The following is a 21353-nucleotide window of genomic DNA, read 5'->3' on the forward strand; positions in this document are numbered from 1 at the left end:
ACAGCTTTAAAAATGAGGGAGAAAGTGCCATTCGGAACATCTATTAATAACTTTGTTATGGAATTTTTAATACACTACTTACTGGCAACTTGCTGTGCACACGCCATTTCCAATAAGCAAGTCTAAAAATAGCCTCTATTCGTGAAATTACAAAATTGACCAGAAAACTATGAAAGCTAAAATACTTCAAAACGTTCTCTGAGTTTTGTTATGAATTTCGATTATCAGGAACCAACAGAACAGTTTAGTTATCACATCCTTTCTTTTTCGCAAGGAGCCATATTGAACACTGGCATCCTATTTCTACAGCACAACAGATTCCAACTAGAAGCCAGCAAAATAAAATAACTCGTTGATAAAAAAAAAAAAAAAATTCGTACTTAATAAAAAAATATGGAATCAAGCAAGTAACTATTTTTAACGTGTAGTAGTTACAATTGTATGTCATTAGCAGATCAGCAACCTAACAAACCTCCGTGACCAAAAAGTATTCAATGAATGAAATGTGCATTGGGCAATGCATTGCCCAAAACAAATACGGTGGACACGCACCAAAAGATGTGGATTTGCGCATGCGTGTTTGTCCAAAGTAGAAGTAGAGGAGGTACTGGACGTAGAAGCAGCAGCTGCTGCTAGATCTGCTAAGCAAGGTAGAAGGTTTATCTGCCGCTGGGTGTGTAAGTTTTAATCTTTACCATTATCACTTGTTTATCTTTGCTTTAATTTTGCGCGTGAATAACGTTCAGCTGTTCTATGATGTGTTTATTTACAAAACAAGGCATTTCCTGTTTTACTTTATCTTTTTTTTTTCATTGTCTTTTTTTTATTATTTCTTGATTTTTCTCTTTGTATATAAGAGTGACTTCCCCAAGTTTCCTGGCTATAATGGATAACTATGTATGAATAAATGCCGGGTATTGTTATAGTGGATAGTAAAGTAGCCTTTTTTTCCCTAATTGATCAGTTTATTTTTTATTTGCAATTAAATATTTTGTAAAGGGGCATTTCTCGAGTGTATAAGTTTTTTTTATTACCTTTTGGTTTTGTATTGCCATTGAGATTCGTGCTTTGAAAGTGTTAATATGATTTCACCTCATATTAGTCCAAGAAGCAGATACCTATTATAATTATCTACAACCTCTGATGTATTGGTACCAGAATTAAATATATTGTGTGATCATTCTTTTGTAGAGATTCAAACCTCATTGCACATTTTACATGTGTTACTCTATTAACTATAGTGACATGATATAGTACTTTTGTCTGATCTCTATGCCAGAATATTTTTTGTTAGATTTATGGCAAAGAAAAGTTTTTTTTTTTTTTTTTTTTTTTTTTTGTTTTTTTTTTAAATGTCTTGATAATTTTAAAAAATATATGATTTTAAAGGGATAGAGTACCCTGTATTTTTCTCCACTTTAATTTGTTCCCAATTAGTAATTTTACCTGCTGGAGTGTATTAAATTGTTTTCAAATAGCTCCTTTACATTTTTTTTATATCTGCATTTGAAACAGCTGTTTTTGTTTGTGCTGTCACCACCTATACTGAAATTTTCTATACTTAAAGGGATATGAATCCCAAAAATGTTCTTTTTTTTTTTTGATCTAGATAAAGCATACACTTTAAAAAAAAAAAAAAAAAAAAGTTTACACTTTACTTCTATTATCAAATGTCCTTTCTCTCCATATTCTTTGTTGAAGAGATGCCTAGGTAGGTGTAAGAATGTATAACCAATCTGCCTCCATCTTGTCACTTTAGCATTTTGTATCTTGTCGGCATTTCTAAGTTTTAACACTGAACTATTGTTCTCAATATATTTTGCTTTTGTTATTCTCAACCTTAGTCTACTGACATTTGTTCTTGTGGACTAACGATGCTTGCTAGTATCAACATGGTCTCTATATTTCTTGTTATCGTATCTCAAGGCCGAATGTCTAGTTTTCTGGCCTTTTACATAAAAAAATTTTTTTCTCAATTGATATTTTCCACTGAGTATATTGTAATAAGGGGGCGTATATGAAGCCCCTCTGTGTCAATTGACAATGAGTGGAAACTTAACTAAAACTTGTTCGCTTCTGTTCTGCCAATACAATTTGCTGTTATTTGTATTATTGTATGTCAGAGCAGTGCTCCAAAAGCTGCTACTATACACCTCGTTCAGGCAAACCTCTGAAGTACTGGGCAGTTAATAAACTGAGATTTCCAGCTCTGGCTAAAATGGCCCAAAAATATATTTCTGCCCCATGCAGTAGTGTGAAAAGTGAAAGACTGTTCAGCTTAGCGTCAAACGTCCTTACTGATAGCAGAAACAGAATTATAGCTGAACATACAGAGATGCTTCTGTTCATTAAAAAGAACTTGCCACTAACTTTTAAAAAATATTCAAATAGCTAGATTGCCTGTTATACTGCTAGTTCTCATCTTGAACAAGTATGTTCAAAACATAATGTACTCTGAGGACTGAGAAAAAAAAAAGCAGCCCTGGAAAAATATGAAGACCAGTCCTAGTCAGAAGAATTCAAATGCCCCATTTTTCTCATAGGGGATTACTGGGACACTCCTTTCCCAATATTTTTTCCAGAATTAAATTATATTACTTTGTATTAAATACAAATGTCAGATTGATGTTATATAGGCACCATACAACCCAATAGCATCCAGTAATCACCCCTTTAAATTGTAGCTTTCCAGCCACAGCTGCTGCAGCTGTTATTTATTGTTGTCATAATTAATATATTTGATTGTAATATTTTTTATTTAGAAACATTTTCTGTGAACTTTGTGACAACAAATAAAACAGTTTTATTATTTCAAAATGTCTTTTGAGTTGCAGTTCATAATTATAAAGAAGCTATCTTAATTCATTAATCTGCATTGTGCTTGGAAAACTGTCATGATATTAAAAAAGAAGTATCAGTAATTGGTATCGGTGAGTATTTGAAAAAAAGTATCGGTACTTGTACTCGGTCTTAAAAAAAATGGTATCGGTACAACCCTAATTGTAGGCCATAAATAAGTACAGGTAGCCCTCAGTTTACGCCGGGGTTAGGTTCCAGGAGGAATGGTTGTAAATCGAAACCGCTGTAAACTGAAACCCAGTTTATAATGTAAGTCAATGGAAAGTGAGGGAGTTAGGTTCCAGGCCCCTCTCAAAATTGTCATAAGTAACACCTAATACATTATATTTAAAGGTTTGAAATGAAGACTTTAAATGCTAAACAGCATTATAAACCCAATAATATAGGTTGTATCATCATCAAACCAAGTTTAATGAACAAAAACATTTTTTTATTTTCATTTTTCTGCAATCAGTTCTCTGCATTGTTAGCATGTTAGATAATATTGGTTCTGCACCTATTCTATGCATTTCAATCTGTAGTGATTAATAGGCAGTTAGTCACTCTCATCTCAAGCAGCTGGACTGGACAGGAAGATAATAGGGAAGTGGCTGCAAGATCTTGCTCGATAGGTCTTGTCTGATCTGTGTACACAGATCAATTTCAGGCTGTTAAACTAGCTTAACTTTGCTGAAACACAAGCGGACAGCTCCACCTACTGGCTATTTTAATTAGTGCACTGATTTTTAATGCATTTTAATAGCAGTCCGATGACTGGAAAAAAAAGTTTGTTATTCTGAAACGGCGTAAACAGAGGGCCACCTGTAATAGGTACAGTATTTATTATAATTATGGTGATTTTAAAGTATAGCATATCACAGGTTTACGAATAATAATAATCATGAAGTTGTAATAGCTACATGACTGGTTACTGCCGCCAATGGACCTAAAGTTTTTCATAAATTATTTGTGCCAAACAAGATTCTTTAACAGTGGGTTTGCCCTGTGCATGCGAGTAGGAGCTATATAGAGCAGTGTCTGTGCCATTATTATCTGACCTTTCTCAGAATATAATTGTGTAGTTGTTGTGTTCCTTGGTTAATTTATGGTTAGGGATTTTAGTTGTAAATGTGCAACTAGAGTGTATTGGAGCACTACATGGCAGGAAATAGTGCTGCCATCTAGTGCTCTTGCAAAGGAATAAGATTTTTGCAAAACTGCTGCCATATAGGGCTACAGAAAAGGGCAGTTTCCTGGTTTTATGTCCCTGCTTTTCAACAAAAGATACAAAGAAAAGGGGGGAAAATTATAATAGAAGTAGATTAGAAAGTTGGTTAAAATTTCATCCTCTATTTGAAACATGAGACATTTTGGGTTTCATATCCCTTTAAATATTTGCTAAATAAAAGCTGTGTAAACCTAACCAGCAGACAAAATTACACTCCCAGTGGGGTTTATGAGAGATAAGTAATAAAATTGCTAATTTTCAGTTGTTCTCTCCAAGGCTTTGGTATACAGACATATATAATATTAAGAAGCATGTGTGTGTACAGAAAGCGATAAAATAAGATCTGATTTAATTGCTAGCCCAAAAAAGAACAAACCCTGCTATTACATTTTGCAAAATAAACCTAAAATAACAATTTCTCATACATATGTATATCATTTTTTTTATACTCTGCTTCTGGTATAACAAGTCACTGGAAACGGGATAAATCAATTTTTTTTTAGTACACTTTCTTTTAAAGCCCTATTTGGCAATGGCACCAAAAGAGATGCATTGCAAGAAAGCCTTCATGGTTTTGATTGCTTGGATTTCACCGCTGCCAATTTATAACATTCTACACTTTTTTTTTTTTTTTTTTTTTTTTTTTTTTTATTATCAAACCGTTTTGAATGGATTTTTCATCTGTGACTTTAAGACTTGTTTTCATTTGTTTATGGAAACAACTCTTGGTAATTACATGTTGTAAATGTAGTGTTTATGTATAGGAATGTACATTTGTTTCCACGTTGTTACAGTATAAATATTCACCAGGACTGTTAAGCAAACAAAGTTCACCTTCTATGAAACTCCAATGTGCTTCTTGTAAAGGAGAATTGTCATAAGTGAGGGAATGGCTAATCTGCGAAACCTTTTTCGGTTATGTCTTTTTATTTAGTTTTAACTTTTGTTTGTTTACTTTCTGATGTGGTGGCATTGAATGGCTATACAAGTGGACAAGTTACATGCTATAATTTTGTTAGGGCATGTAATTTTTAAGACTATCGAATCTGGACTTCTTTGTGTTAAACACACAGTAGAATTACCTCTCTGAACCCACAGAGCACTGCTGGTCCCAAACCGAATATGCCGCTGATCTAATCAGCAGCACTAGTTCCACATCTTAGTCATGTGACTAGTGCAATTGATTGTGTGAGCGTCAGTTTCCACTCTGGACCAGCAGTGCTCTGTGGGTCTCGAGCAGTACTTCTGCTGTATGTTTAACCTCCTTTGCTGTGTTTAAACACATAGTAGTGCAGAGTCCATGGTAGGAATGCACTGATACTAGTATCGGTACCGATACCAAGTACTTTCACCAGTACTTGTACTCGTGCAAATGCACCGATACTTGGGGGCCTAGTTATCAAGCCGTCAACCTCAAATACGCTGGAATTCCGCAGCGTATTTGTTGCAAGGCTGATTCGCCTTAGTTATTAAAGGCTAGAGACCGGCAAAAGTAGAATTTTGTGACGTAAGCTTCGATCCGCCGGACTCAGTCCGACACAGATCGATTCTTACGTCACTCCAGATGCTCCGCACACAAGTGCGGCACAATCTGACTACTTTTGCTAGTTATCAAAAAACTAGCAGGTACGCTCGGCACTTTTACGGCCCAGCGTACCTGGTTTTCAATCCGCCGCCCTGGAGGCAGCGGATCCCATAGGAATCAATGGGAGTCTGACCATAACGAAAGTACAAGTTCGCTGCTGACAGACATCCCATTGATTCCTATGGGAGATGTCTACACAGAACACCCTAACATGTACCCCGAGTCTAAACACCCCTAATATGCCCTCCCTACACCGCCGCAACTAAATAAATTATTACCCCCTAAACCGGAGCCCACTGCCACGCTAATAAACTGTTTAACCCCTAAACCGCCGCTCCCGGAGCCCAGCGCAAGCTACTCTATACATATTAACCCCTAAACCGCCGCTCCCTGACCCCGCCGCAACTATAATAAATGTATTAACCCCTAAACCGCCGCAACCTATATTAAATTTATTAACCCCTAATCTTCCCCCCTACACCGTCGCCACCTATAATACATTTATTAACCCCTATCCTGCCCCCCACTACACCGCCGCCACTGTAATAAAATTATTAACCCCTAAACCTAAGTCTAACACTAACCCTAACACCCCCCTAACTTACATATTAATTAAATAAATCTAAATAATATTTTTATTATGAACTAAATTAATCCTATTTAAAACTAAATACTTACCTATAAAATAAACGCTAATATAGCTACAATATAAATAATAATTATATTGTAGCTATGTTAGGATTTATTTTTATTTTACAGGTAACTTTAAATTTATTTTAACCAGGTACAATAGCTATTAAATAGTTATTAACTATTTAATAGCTTACCTAGCTAAAATAAAGAGAAATTTACCTGTAAAATAAAAACTAACCTAAGTTACAATTACACCTAACACTACACTATCATTAAATAAATTATTCCTATTTAAAATTAAATACTTACCTGTAAAATAAACCCTAAGATAGCTACAATATAATTAATAATTACATTGTAGCTATCTTAGGATTTATATTTATTTTACAGGCAACTTTGTATTTATTTTAGCTAGTTAGAATAGTTATTAAATAGTTATTAACTATTTAATAACTACCTAGCTAAAAGAAATACAAAATCACCTGTAAAATAAATCCTAACCTAAGTTACAATTAAACCTAACACTACACTATCATTAAATAAATTAAATACAAATAACTACAATTAAATATAATTACATAAACTAACTAAAGTACAAAAAATAAAAAAAATAAGTTACAAACATTTAAAAAATATTACAACAATTTTTAAGCTAATTACACCTAATCTAAGCCCCCTAATAAAATAACAAAGCCCCCCAAAATAAAAAAAATCCCTACCCTATTCTACATTAAAAAAGTTCAAAGCTCTTTTACCTTACCAGCCCTTAAAAGGGCCTTTTGTGGGGCATGCCCCAAATAATTCAGCTCTTTTGCCTGTAAAAGAAAAATACAACCCCCCCCCCAACATTAAAACCCACCACCCACATACCCCTAATCTAACCCAAACCCCCCTTAAAATAACCTAACACTAATCCCCTGAAGATCATCCTACCTTTAGTCGTCTTCACTCAGCCAAGCCACTGATGGAACTAAAGAGGAGATCCGGAGCGGCAGAAGTGATCCTCCAAGGGGCGCTGAAGAAATCTTCCATCCGATGAAGTGATCCTCCAGGTGGCGCTGAAGAAGTCTTCTATCCGGGCGATGTCCTCTTCCAAGCGGGGTCTTCAATCTTCATCCCGCCGACGCAAAACATCCTTCTTTCCCGACGGACTACCGACGAATGAAGGCTCCTTTTAAGGGACATCATCCAAGATGGCGTCCCTTCAATTCTGATTGGCTGATAGGATTCTATCAGCCAATCGGAATTAAGGTAGGAAAAATCTGATTGAATCAGCCAATCAGATTGAAGTTCAATCCGATTGGCTGATCGGATCAGCCAATAGAATGCAAGCTCAATCTGATTGGCTGATTGGATCAGCCAATCGGATTGAACTTCAATCAGCCAATCAGATTTTTCCTACCTTAATTCCGATTGGTTGATAGAATCCTATCAGCCAATCGGAATTGAAGGGACGCCATCTCGGATGACGTCCCTTAAAGGAGCCTTCATTCGTCGGTAGTCTGGGAAAGAAGGATGTTCCGCGTCGGCGGGATGAAGATTGAAGACCCCGCTTGGAAGATGACATCGCCCGGATAGAAGACTTCTTCAGCGCCGCCTGGAGGATCACTTCATCGGATGGAAGATTTCTTCAGCGCCCCTTGGAGGATCACTTCTGCCGCTCCGGATCTCCTCATTAGTTCCATCGGTGGCTCGGCTGAGTGAAGACGACTAAAGGTAGGATGATCTTCAGGGGATTAGTGTTAGGTTATTTTAAGGGGGGTTTGGTTTAGATTAGGGGTATGTGGGTGGTGGGTTTTAATGTTGGGGGGCGGGTTGTATTTTTCTTTTACAGGCAAAAGAGCTGAATTCTTTGGGGCATGCCCCACAAAAGGCCCTTTTAAGGGCTGGTAAGGTAAAAGCGCTTTGAACTTTTTTAATGTAGAATAGGGTAGGGAATCTTTTTTTATTTTGGGGGGCTTTGTTATTTTATTAGGGGCTTAGATTAGGTGTAATTAGCTTAAAATTGTTGTAATATTTTTAAAATGTTTGTAACCTATTTTTTTTTTTTTTGTAACTTAGCTTTTTTATTTTTTGTACTTTAGTTAGTTTATGTAATTGTATTTAATTTAATTTATTTAATGATAGTGTAGTGTTAGGTTTAATTGAGCTTAGGTTAGGATTTCTTTTACAGGTAATTTTGTATTTCTTTTAGCTAGGTAGTTATTAAATAGTTAATAACTATTTAAAGGGACAGTATACTGTAAAATAGTTTTTCCCTTAATGTGTTTACAATTACTTTTTTTACCAACTGCAGAGTAAAAAATGTATGAAAATTAGCTTTTTAAGGCTTATTTGTGTATATTAAAGCTCTGATTTTGTGTTTTGAAGCCACAACCTAATAAAATGGGTTGAGCTTGTAGGTATAATCAGATCTCATTACTGTATCACATTGTGCACATATACCTGCTACTTTATCTTATATCTGTCCTTAAAAAAATCACCAGTACTTTGAGAGAACAATGGAAAATCAACATTGTATTACCTTATCTCTGCTATATCCGACTGGGAGTGTAATTTCTTCTGCTGGCTGTGTTTACAAAGCTTATCTATGGCTGGTACGCGCGGCCACAAACTTTCAGAATAGGTGGGGATACCACATGCTAAATCAACAATTTAAAATGCCTATATAAGGGTAAAGGAGCTATTTGTAAACAATTTAATACACTCCAGCAGGTAAAGTGGATCATTGGGAACAAATTAAAGGGGAGAAAATTTTTGAGTAAACTGTCCCTTTAATAACTATTCTAACTAGCTAAAATAAATACAAAGTTGCCTGTAAAATAAATATAAATCCTAAGATAGCTACAATGTAATTATTAATTATATTGTAGCTATCTTGGGGTTTATTTTACAGGTAAGTATTTAGTTTTAAATAGGATTCATTTATTAAAGTATAGTGTAGTGTTAGGTGTAATTGTAACTTAGGTAAGTTTTTATTTTACAGGTAAATTTCTCTTTATTTTAGCTAGGTAAACTATTAAATAGTTAATAGCTATTGTTCCTAGTTAAAATAAATGGAAATTTGCCTGTAAAATAAAAATAAATCCTAACATAGCTACAATATAATTATTATTTATATTGTAGCTATATTAGGGTTTATTTTATAGGTAAGTATTTAGTTTTAAATAGGATTAATTTAGTTAATAATAGAAATATTATTTAGATTTATTTAATTAATATTTAAGTTAGGGGGGTGTTAGGGTTAGTGTTAGACTTAGGTTTAGGGGTTAATAATTTTATTACAGTGGCGGCGGTGTAGTGGGGGGCAGGATAGGGGTTAATACATTAGGTAGCTTGTAGGGAGCTTGCAGGGTTAATTTTAGAGATCAGCCTCCCAACTGACACATCCCACCCCCTGATCCCTCCCAAACAGCTCTCTTCCCTCCCCCACCCCACAATTGTTCCCGCCATCTAAGTACTGGCAGAAAGTCTGCCAGTACTAAATAAAAGAGTTTGTTTTTTTTTAAATAAAAATAATAAAGTATTTTAGCTGTGATGGACCCCTGCCTTAGCCCCAACCTCCCTGATCCCCCCTCCAGCTCTCTAACCCTCTCCCCTACCTAATTACCACCATCTTGGGTACTGGCAGCTGTCTGCCAGAACCCAGTTTGGCCCCAAAAACCCCCCAAAAAGTATTTTTATTTTATTTTTACTTAAAAAACTATTTCTGTAGTGTAGCAGCCCCCCACAATACCCCCACCCCCTCCCAGATCCTTTTATATATATATATTTTTTTTTTTTAAATCCCTTTTTTTTTTTTCCCCTTTCTGCATCATTCATTGGTGTCAGTGTGGCTAATGGGTGCACGCGCACGCTCACACCCGGCACTATCGCTACCGGTGCAGAGAGGGCCACAGAGTGGCTCTCTCTGCATCGGGGGCTTGTAAAGTGGTATTGCAGGATGCCTCCATATCGAGGCATCACTGCAATACCCTCAGAGCTGCTGGAAGCATTTGTGATCGCTTCCAGCACTCTGTTTGACAACTGACGTACCAGGTACGTCCATTGTCATTAACTGCTTGTTAATGCATGACGTACCTGGTACGTCAGTTGTCATTAAGGGGTTAATGGAGTTGGCCATGTAATGAGAGCATTGGTAAAGCTTACCAGTCAATGTAATATATCCCATAGTGTTGTTCCCCATGATTTAAAAAAAAAAAAAAAAAAAAGTGCACTGTTTTATTTTTAACTTTATTGCACTTTTGGTTGGTTGTGATATTTTTACATTTATGTATTATTAATATAAATGTTACAAGGCGTAGCTTCTTGGCTTCAAGAAGTTCCATAATCTTTGCCTTAAAAGCAGCATTGAAGACTGATTTTTAGAATGCATTTGTCTTTTTTTTAGAGCAAATTGTTCCTGTAATGAGGAAATGAAATGTCTTTGTTTTGAGGTGTCACTGTGCACTAACGAAGTAGCAGAAGGTCTGCTTAACAGGGAGTGTGTATCTAGTCCCAAGAGCCAAGATATACACCTGCACTTCTTGTCACCCTCAAAAAATATACAGTTCTAAACGGCATTAAACTGCTGGGCACAAATACAACTCACACTATGGGATTGTTTCCCCACCCCCCTCTGCTTGCCACTCTCATTAAAACTTTTTTTTTATTTTTTTTAACCCTTTCAATACCATCAATTTGTAAAAGTGCACTGCTTATGTCAGTTTTCCCCGAATATTATGTACCAAGATGGGGAAGATCAGGATTTTTTATGGTGGACACCACCAACTGGCATCCGTAATGGGTTAAAATGAGAATGATTTTGAACAGAGCTGTATCCCTGCTTTAGTTGTTGTACCCAGCAGTTCAGTGTCCCTTTCACTTAAAGGGGCATTACATGCATTTTAATGCACTTTGTTTTTAGTATTGTAAAAAAAAAAAAAGTTAGATGTTTTCAGCTTGTTGTCTATTTTGGATTTATGTAAGATATCCTGTTGTGAGTTTCATTTGTCTGACCCTAATTGTCAAACCATCATCGGACACTTCCTGATTTGTCCATTCTTACAGTATTTTCTTTTTCTTCATATCCTTTGGAAACTTTTTTTTATCCTATGCATCTTTGAAATATGTGTATCATGAGCCAGGGGTAAAACTCTCTTAGCCAACAGCTACTAGGTTTGACATACCTTTTTAGATATAGCTTGTATTGGGTGATCTTGTAGCTCTTTATACACTGCTTGTGCTGTACCCCAATTATAGGTTCCAGTTAATAAGTATGTTTCTTTTGCTACATAGGACAATGGCTGCATACGTTGGATTGACACACTGATATGAAGACGTTGCTGAACAGTGGGACGTATTGGTGTTGCAGATGGAGTCTGATGCTATCCATGCAGAAACCAAATCTCAGCAAGTAAAAGGAAAGCGGCTGCACCATCAGGACAAATCGTTCTCCAGTGATGGAGATGGTGACGGACCCTTTATCTTTGAGGCTAACGAGGCCTGGAAGGATTTCCACAGGTCGCTCCTTAATTTTTATGAAGTCGAGAGTTTGTGTGATGTGACCCTTAAGGTAGGTCATGGCTTATTGGATTTAAGGAACAGGGGAGTGATGCATTAAAGGGACAGTAGACGCATTGTACTTACAAGATATTTCTGCTGTGTTGCGATATAGAGCAATATATCAACCATTTTTAGAGGGACATTAAACCTAATATTTTTATTTCATGATTCAGATACCGCATACACTTTTAAACCACTTTTTAAACTTCTATTATCAGATTTGCTTAATTCTTTCTTTATCCTTTTGTTGATGGAGCAGCAGTGCACTACTTGGAGCTAGCTGAGCACCTAGGGTGAGACGGTAACAAGAGGTATACAAGTTCAGCCACCAATAATCAAGCTCCCGGTAGTGCACCGGTGCTCCTGAGCTCACCTAGGTATGCTTTTCGACACAATACCAAGAGAATAATGCAAATTAGTTAATAAAAGTAAAATGGAAAGTTGTATAAAATGGCCTATCTGAATCATCATTTGTAAAAAAAAAAATAAAAAAAAATTTTTTTGTTTTTTTTTTAATAATCTTTATTGAAACACATTGTTGGTACAACGTGCACAGAAAAAGAAAACATCTAATCTACAATTAGAAATGGTCAGGAAGGACTATTGGTGGAGCTGGAAACTATTCCAATGCATTAATGTTCGTGCAGAGTGTCCGTCCATTGAGAAAATCTGTATTAAACGTTCAGATATGAAGAAGCAGTCTTTTGACTTGGTCCTACTCAGACCGTTTATAGTGAACAGTAGTAAAAAAAAACCTATATATCGGAACATTCAGCAACTGGAGAGTTTGCACAACAAACCGTTATATAAATACACCTTTTACCTCTACGATTACCTTGTATCTAAGCCTCTGTAAATTGCCCATTATTTCATTTCTTTTGACAGACTTCCATTTTAGCCACAGTGCTTACTCCTAGGTAACTTCACGTACGTGAGCTCAATGTTATCTATATGACACATGAAATAAGTGGTGAAACTGTCAAAATGCATGCACATAAGAGGCGGCCTTCAAGGTCTAAAAAAATTAGCATATGAACCTCCTAGGTTTAGCTTTCAACTAAGAATACCAAGAGAAAAAAGCAAAATTGGTGATAAAAGTGAATTGGAAAGTTGTTTAAAATGACATGCCTTATTTACACCATGAAAGTTTTTTGGTTTTTTTTGGACTTGACTGTCCCTTTTTAAATGGTGTTTAAGTAAAAAAAACCTTTCTTGGGTTCTTTGCACTGTTTTTTTAATTTTTTTTATATATATAATATATATATATATTATTTTTTTTATGATAATTTTAGTGCCCTTTGATCTCCTTTTAGAACTCTCTTCTACAAATTGTATAGGAACAACCTGTTTTATTAAAGTTTACTGGTTCAGTGAGTAGGAACATTCAAAAACAAACCTGAAAAACAGCTTGTCAGCTTTTGACACATGATCCTTAGTACCCCCCCCCCCCCCTTTTTTTGTTTTTGTTACACTGCACGTTTTTAATTAGGATTTTCAGCTTTGTTTTGTTCTTCTTTATCTTTCTGCAGCAATTAACTGGTGCACAATATTATGTAGGAAATGCCAAATTGTTCCAGATCTACAGTGTTGTCTGTGTTGCTTCAAAACAAATGATTTATTCTACTTCCTTTAGCAAAAATGCTTCTAGTAAAAGTTAGTACTGTTACTAAAGGCTCTGGGGATTTAAACACTATGCATGCTCCTATCACTGGCAGTAATGTGTATTGCATCTGTGAAGACCTCAATTGTGAATAAAAACTATTGGGGGGGGTTTAGAAGTAAATTGGAAAGTTGTTTAAAATTGTGTGTGTAATATATATATATATATATATATATATATATATATATATATATATATATATATATATATATATATATATATATATATATATATATTTTATTTATTTTTTCTTATCCTTTTGTTGAGAAGCAAGAAGTTTAACCCCTTAATGACCACAGCACTTTTCCATTTTCTGTTCGTTTGGGACCAAGGCTATTTTTACATTTCTGCGGTGTTTGTGTTTAGCTGTAATTTTCCTCTTACTCATTTACTGTACCCACACATATTATATACCGTTTTTCTCGCCATTAAATGGACTTTATAAAGATACCATTATTTTCATCATATCTTATAATTTACTATAAAAAAATTATAAAATATCAGGAAAAAATGAAAAAAAAAACACACTTTTTCTAACTTTGACCCCCAAAATCTGTTACACATCTACAACCACCAAAAAATACCCATGCTAAATAGTTTCTAAATTTTGTCCAGAGTTTATAAATACCCAATGTTTACATGTTCTTTGCTTTTTTTGCAAGTTATAGGGCCATAAATACAAGTAGCACTTTGCTATTTCCAAACCACTTTTTTTTTAAATTAGCGCTAGTTACATTAGAACACTGATATCTGTCAGGAATACCTAAATATCCCATGACATGTATATCTTTTTTTTAGAAGACATCCCAAAGTATTGATCTAGGCCAATTTGGTATATTTCATGCCACCATTTCACCGCCAAATGCGATCAAATAAAAAAAAAAAAGTTCACTTTTTTTTCACTTTTTTTTTTTTTTTACAAACTTTAGGTTTCTCATTGAAATTATTTACAAACAGCTTGTGCAATTATGGCATAAATGGTTGTAATTTTTTCTCTTTGTTCAGAAATAGCAGACATATATGGCTTTGGATTTGCTTTTTAGTAATTAGAAGGCCGCAAAATGCCATTGCGCACCACACGTGTATTATGCCCAGCAGTGAAGGGGTTAATTAGGGAGCATGTAGGGAGCTTTTTGGGGTAATTTTAGCTTTAGTGTAATGTAGTAGACAACCCAAAGTATTGATCTAGGCCCATTTTGGTATATTTCATACCACCATTTCACCGCCATATGCGATAAAATTAAAAAAAACGTAAAATTTTTCCAAATTTTAGGTTTCTCACTGAAATCATTTACAAACAGCTTGTGTAATTATGGCATAAATGGTTGTAAATGCTTCTCTGGGATCCCCTTTGTTCAGAAATAGCAGACATATATGGCTTTGGCGTTGTTTTTTGGTATTTAGAAGGCCGCTAAATGCCGCTGCGCATCACACGTGTATTATGGCTAGCAGTGAAGGGGTTAATTAGGTAGCTTGCAAGGTTAATTTTAGCTTTAGTGTAGAGATCAGCCTCCCACCTGACACATCACCCCCTCCAGATCCCTCCCAAACGGCTCTCTTACCTCCCCCAGAAAGTCTGCCAGTACTAAAATAAAAGGCATTCTTTTTTTCTTTTTTCCCCCCTTTGCATATTTACATATGCTGCTGTGTAGGATCCCCCCCCCCAAACAGCTCTCTAACCTCCCCCTCTACCCTCTTGGCAGCCATCTTGGGTACTGGCAGCTGTCTGCCAGTACGCAGTTTACACTATATAGTCTCTTTTTTATTTGTTGTTTTATTTTTTTCTGTAGTGTAGCCCAAGACCAACCCCCACCCCCTCCCAGATGCCGTAGATTACTTTTTTGGGGCATTTCTTCCCCCTTTCCTCCCACTTATACTTTGATAATTTTATGTAGTGTAGCGGTTCCCACCCGCTCCCTCCCCGTGCACGCGGGCCGACCCCCCGTGCACGCGCGCATTGTTTGCGCGGCCGACTGTCCCGCCCCCGATACCACCCCCCTCTGTGTCTTAGAACCCATCGATGGCCGCCCACCCGCCTCCCACTGCAGCTCCCACCCACCAACGAATGCGGCCATCAATGTCCGGTGTAGAGAGGGCCACAGAGTGGCTCTCTCTGCACCGGAGGGGTACAAATTGTTATTGCAGGATGCCTCAATATCGAGGCATCCTGCAATAACCGGAAAGCATACGCCATACGTCCTCAGGCGTTAACTGTATTTTTTCTGAGGACGTATGGCGTACGTCCTCGGTCATTAAGGGGTTAAGCTCAGGAGAGTGCATGTGTCTGCTGCACTATATGGTAGCAGTTTTCAAGAATGTTATACATTTGCCAGATCACTAGAGGGCAGCACTTTTTTACTGCCACGCAATGTTCCAGACATGTTAACTACCTACCTTGGAATCTAACTAAAAATAATATCAGAACAATGCAAATTTGATAACAGAAATACATTGGAAGCTGTAAAAAATTGTATGCCCTGTCTGAATCATAAACTTTGGGTTTCATGTCCTTTTTTAGTTTGTCATCCAAACCACTGACTCTGAGAAGGTGAAGTATCTGAGTGCTGTTGTATAGGACAATCCATAATTGTTACTTAAAGGGATAATAAACCTAATGTCCTTTTTTTTTTTTTTTTTTTTTTCCCCTTTCATAGCTCATATAGAGTGTGCAACTTTCTAATTTTGCCTCCTATTAATTTTCTTCATTTTCTTGCTATCTTCATTTGAAAAAGCAGGAACCTAAGCTAAGGAGCTGGCCCATTTTGGTTCAGCACCCTGGATAGTGCTCTGCTGGTTGGTGGATACATTTAGCCACCAATTAGCAAGAGCAACGCAGGTGCTGAACCAAAAATGGGGTTGGCTCCAAAGCTTGGGTTCCTTTTTCAAATAAAGATAGCAAGAGAACGAAGACAAATTGATTATAGGAGTAAATTAGAAAATTGCTTAAAATTGTATGCTTTCTAAATCATAAGAAAAATATTGAATTTAGTGTCCCTTTTTTAAAGTTTTTTTTTTGGTATAGGAAGTATATTGAAAACATTCTTCTGTTTAAAATCTAAATGCAGCTATATACATTTTGAGTTTGGATCTTTCTGTCCATTTAATGCTTAAAGGGACATAATACTCATATGCTAAATCACTTGAAACTGATGCAGTATAACAGTAAAAAGCTGACAGGAAAATATCACCTGAGCATCTCTATATAAAAAAAGGAAGATATTTTACCTCACAACTTCCTCAGCTCAGCAGAGTAAGTTCTGTGTAAAAAGTTATACTCAGCTGCTCCCATCTGCAGGTAAAAAAAAATAAAAAAAAAAAATGAAGAAATGAACAGCAGCCAATCAGCATCAGCAGTGCTGAGGTCATGAACTCTTACTGTGATCTCATGAGATTTGACTTAACTCTCATGAGATTTCATAGTAAGCTTCCTTTACCTGATTGGTGAAATAACATGAGAGTGCACGAGGCTCATCCTTTCAGCTGTCCCAGGACAGACACACTAAAATGCTGCTTAGAAATCCTTTACAATGGGAGGTGGCTACTGAGGAACTTTTGAGGTAAAATATCTTTCTTTTTTACATAGAGATGTTCAGGAGATATTTTCTAGTCAGCTTTTTACAGCTATGCTGCATCACTTTCAAGTGTTTAAACATTTGGGTATTATGGCCCTTTAAAATAAGAACAAGGTAAATTTTATATGCAAAGGAAAAGACTAAGTATTCAAATTTTTACCAGAAAATACAGTGAAAACATATTATAACATGAAACGTTCATGATTCAAACAGCATGCAGTTTTACATTTTCCAATTTACTTCTGTTATCTAATTTCCTTCATTCTCTTGGTATCCTTTGTTATAAATCATATCTAGGCTAAGGAGCAGCAGTGCACTACTGGGAGCTAGCTGGTGAATGGTGGCAGCCCATATATGCTTCTTGTCATTATTGGTTTACATGTGTTCATCTAGCTCCCAGTAGTACACTGCTTCTTCAACAAAGGATACTAAGATAATGAAGACCATTTGATATTTGAAGTAAACTTGTTTAAAATGGTATTCTCTATCAGAACCCGGGTAAAACTAGAAAAGGAAAATTGTCTAAATTGCTGAGCCCAAGGGGAAGTGCAGATATTAAAAATAAAGACACTGTTCCAAAATAGCTACAGTATCCAAAGAAACCAAATGTCTATGTGCAAACTGTCTAATTTCCCAAGGAGGGTAGCAGATAGTGTTTTGCTTAAAAAATAGTCAATCCTAGCATTTCTGAAAACTCTAGTATTGACTATTGAAACAAATAAAGGGGACTCTAATTCATGAAGTATAACACTTAATGCAGAAAGCTCCGTTTTCATTGTTTCAAGCAATCGCCGTTCTGAGCTGCTAAGATCGCTGTTTTGTTAGAGAGGTGACGTTTTCACCTCTTAGCCAATAGCCGTGCAGTAAATCTGGCTTGGCGCCCTTGGGAGCCGGATTTCCCGCTTGCTATTTTGCGTATTTGAGATACTAACTTTGCATGGTTATAAATATAACACAAGCTTGAGTAGTTTCAGGAGAATAACTGGTTTCTAAATTACCAGACAATGCGTTATCATCTTGGTTAAAGTTCATAATTTGTAAAGTCTGAGAGCAGGGTCTCAATTTTAAAAACTAAATTCCAAAGTCCTAACAGTTTGCTTTTCCCCCTATTATTGACAAGAAAACCTCATTCATTACTCAAATCAGTGTTCGCTTTAGCATGATATTTAGATCAAAATGACTAATGTATAATTGCTTAGAAAATGAGAATATAATCAAACATATTTTCTGTTGCTGGTCATAATCCATGACTACAATAGACGTGATGGCTCCTACTGTTAAGGGGATCAAGTGCAGGATCAAAGTTACCTTTTTAATTCATCTACGTGTAGTCTCCAAGTAAAGCTGCGAACAGTAGTGTTAATCCTCGTGATGCTGTCATGGGATGATGAACAGCAGTGAAAGGAAATTATCCTCTTACAATGGCAGAATTACAACTGGATTATGCATAGATTTTAATTCAATGAAAGTGGCAAAACGAGGTACAAAATCTGAATAGTAAACGGCTCCTTCTTGCTTTTCAACTAATAAGAGAACCATTTTTCCCCCTTTATTTAATGTTAATGCGAAACAAAATAGTATTGCCAATTTCCATACATAAGCAAACCCCATGTAAGTTCTGAGCAGAAAGTGACTGTGGTTTAAAGCCACTGATTCTCCTAATTGACTCACTGGCCGTGTCCTGCTCAGCAGCTGCAATGATTGGGTATCTTGGGTGGGAATTATATTTGGAACCACTATGTAGTGATTAAACACAATGGTCTCAATTTATCAATGATTCTAAAAGAAGAGGACATAAGTGTTAAGATCCAACGCCTACATTTATCAAGAGGAGCAGGATATCTTTGCGTCAAATTAGAAACGTAGACCGGAGGTGAGTGATAAATCTGAAACCATAACAGACGTGTTTAATTGTATTAAGGTGTGTGCATGTTTGAAGTGTATTTTGCTCTCGTAATGTAAACTTAATCGTGGGAAAGTTGTACCAGCATGCTGTGCGACATGTATAAAACCGATGTGCAACTTAATTTCAGTTTATATATTTTGTTTTGTTTTGAAAGCCAACAATTATGGCCGCTGCTTGATCCACCAAAGTTATACGAAGTAGTCAATTCTGTTACCAGCAGATTGTAGGTTAGACGAGAGATCTGTAACAAAATATGCCAGGAGGTGTTGCCACAAGGAATTGTTGAAAAAGATGCCCTCTCCTATATATAAAAAAAAAAATAAAAAATCAGAAATAAAGAGGTCTGTTAAGGCAAAGCTGGCCCAAAAAAACAGGCGGCTGGTGGTACTGGTGGGGGCTCTCGTTGTCGCACAACTTAATGAGTATAAGTGCCGTATGTTGGAGCGATTGGGCCTGGAGGTTTTTAATGGGAGTTGATGTGCCTGGAGACTCTGAATATTTTCCTGGTAAATTGTGTGGCCAAGTTGACGCACTCTGTTTTCTTCACAAAAATTACTTAATAGTGTGTAAAACTATATCAAACCAGACCAAAACCCATTAATGTTTTTAGTACTTCCTTTTTAGTACATTTAATTAGTGTTCATGTTGTAAAATTCCTGTCATTTTATAGCATTTCTGTAATGCATCATATTAAAAGAATAAAAATAGGGTTTCCATATTGCTGTTTTAATGGACAATTTTTTTTTTTTCCATGGTTGTTATTGGTCTTTGGTTTACGGACAGATATAAGATAAATAAGCATGTATATGTACACAATGTGATAACGTAATGAGATCTGATTATACCTACAAGTTCAACCCATTTTATTAGGTTGTGGTTTCAAAACACAAAACTAACTACTTCATATACACAAACCTTAAAAAGCAAATTCTCATACATTTTATACTCTGCAGCTGGTAAAAAAAAGTAATGGGAAACGCATTAAAGGAAAAACTATTTTACAGTATTCTGTCCCTTTAAACACTAAAATTAAAACATTGCTTGAATGATATATTCAGAGCAAAGGTAAGCCTGAGACTAATTTATACATATATTTTTTTTTTAACAATTATATTAGTTATTTAAATATTGAAAACATAAGGGTAAAATTAATGTCCATAGAGCAGTGGGCGCCGCCATATTGTAACTTAAGTTACCTTTTCTGCGGAAGCCAATTAGGAACGGTTATGAATGGCTAACTAGAGTGTGCAGCCAATGACTGTGGATTACAGCTGTGTCTGTACTTGCATGTTTAACATGAATTGGAAAAGCCCACAATATTCAGAATTAAATTACAGGAAAGGAGAATAAAATAAAGTATTAGTATATTGCTAAGTTGTTCTGCTACATGTAATTAAACAATTTATATTACTATTTTGAGGTGTTTAATGTCCCTTTTTTTAATAGATTCTAATCAATAAGATTTAAACAGCATCATTGTTAAATGAATATAAAGTCCTTCTGTTGCTTGCATGTAAATGTAACCCCCACAAGTTAATTTTGGAGCAATAATGCACTTCTCATTCTGAGTTAAACATGGCTGATGATTAGCAGATACACATGTGTTTCTCATTACTGGCTCGGCAGCCATGTTCTCCTCAGAACCAGTAGTGCAGTAGTAATAACTTCAGATAAATATTTCTTTTGTGGTGTTTTAAAGGGACATGAAAGCCAATTTTTTTTCTTTCGTGATTTAGAAAGAGCATGTCATTTTAAACAACTTTCTAATTTACTTCTATTATCTAATTTGCTTCATTCTCTTGATATCACTTGCTGAAAAGCATATCTAGATATGCTCAGTAGCTGCTGATTGGTTGCTGCACCTAGAGGACTTGTGTGATTGGCTCACACATGTGTATTACTATTTCTTCCACAAAGGATATCTAAAGAATTGAGCAAATCAGATAATAGAAGTAAATTGGAAAGTTGTTTAAAAGTGCATGCCCTATCTGAATCATGAAAGTTTAATTTTGACTAAACTGTCCCTTTAACATCTAAATGTCATTGTATTATGAAAGCAGTAGTTGATGATCCTGTAGATCAGAGCTTTCCAAACTTTTCATGTCGGTGACACACTTTTTAGACCTACATCATTTTGCGACACAGTGATTCAGTTGTACTAGCAAACAGGAGGTTAAACTAACTTGTTTTAAGAGATACGGACACATACATAAATTATATAATAACGAAATGTATTTACAAGTAACAGTACAGTATGTATGTGTAAGAATTAAAAAAAAGTTTAATAACACCAATAGTTACTTACTATTTTAATGGGATGTATGAGGTTGATGGGATGAACACAGTTTCTGAATATTTGGTGGGATATTAGACACTCGCATTTTTAA

At 35.8% G+C, this 21353-nt stretch overlaps 1 protein-coding gene across 3 annotated transcripts in view; it reads left to right on the top strand.

The window, feature by feature from the left end:
- Positions 1–584: 584 nt before the first annotated feature.
- Positions 585–21353, top strand: part of KLHL8 (kelch like family member 8) — a 204553-nt gene continuing 183784 nt past the window's right edge. For 2 of the 3 annotated variants that reach the window (XM_053703372.1, XM_053703374.1), the window contains exons 1-2: positions 604–677; positions 11562–11838. In XM_053703372.1, coding sequence (XP_053559347.1) covers positions 11638–11838 — 201 coding nt within the window. In that variant the 5' untranslated portion in view covers positions 604–677; positions 11562–11637. Of the gene's footprint in view, positions 678–11561; positions 11839–21353 lie in introns of all 3 variants that reach the window. The other variant, XM_053703373.1, reaches the window with a different exon arrangement.

This window comes from Bombina bombina, chromosome 2, assembly GCF_027579735.1.
Source record: "Bombina bombina isolate aBomBom1 chromosome 2, aBomBom1.pri, whole genome shotgun sequence".
NCBI lineage: Eukaryota > Metazoa > Chordata > Amphibia > Anura > Bombinatoridae > Bombina > Bombina bombina.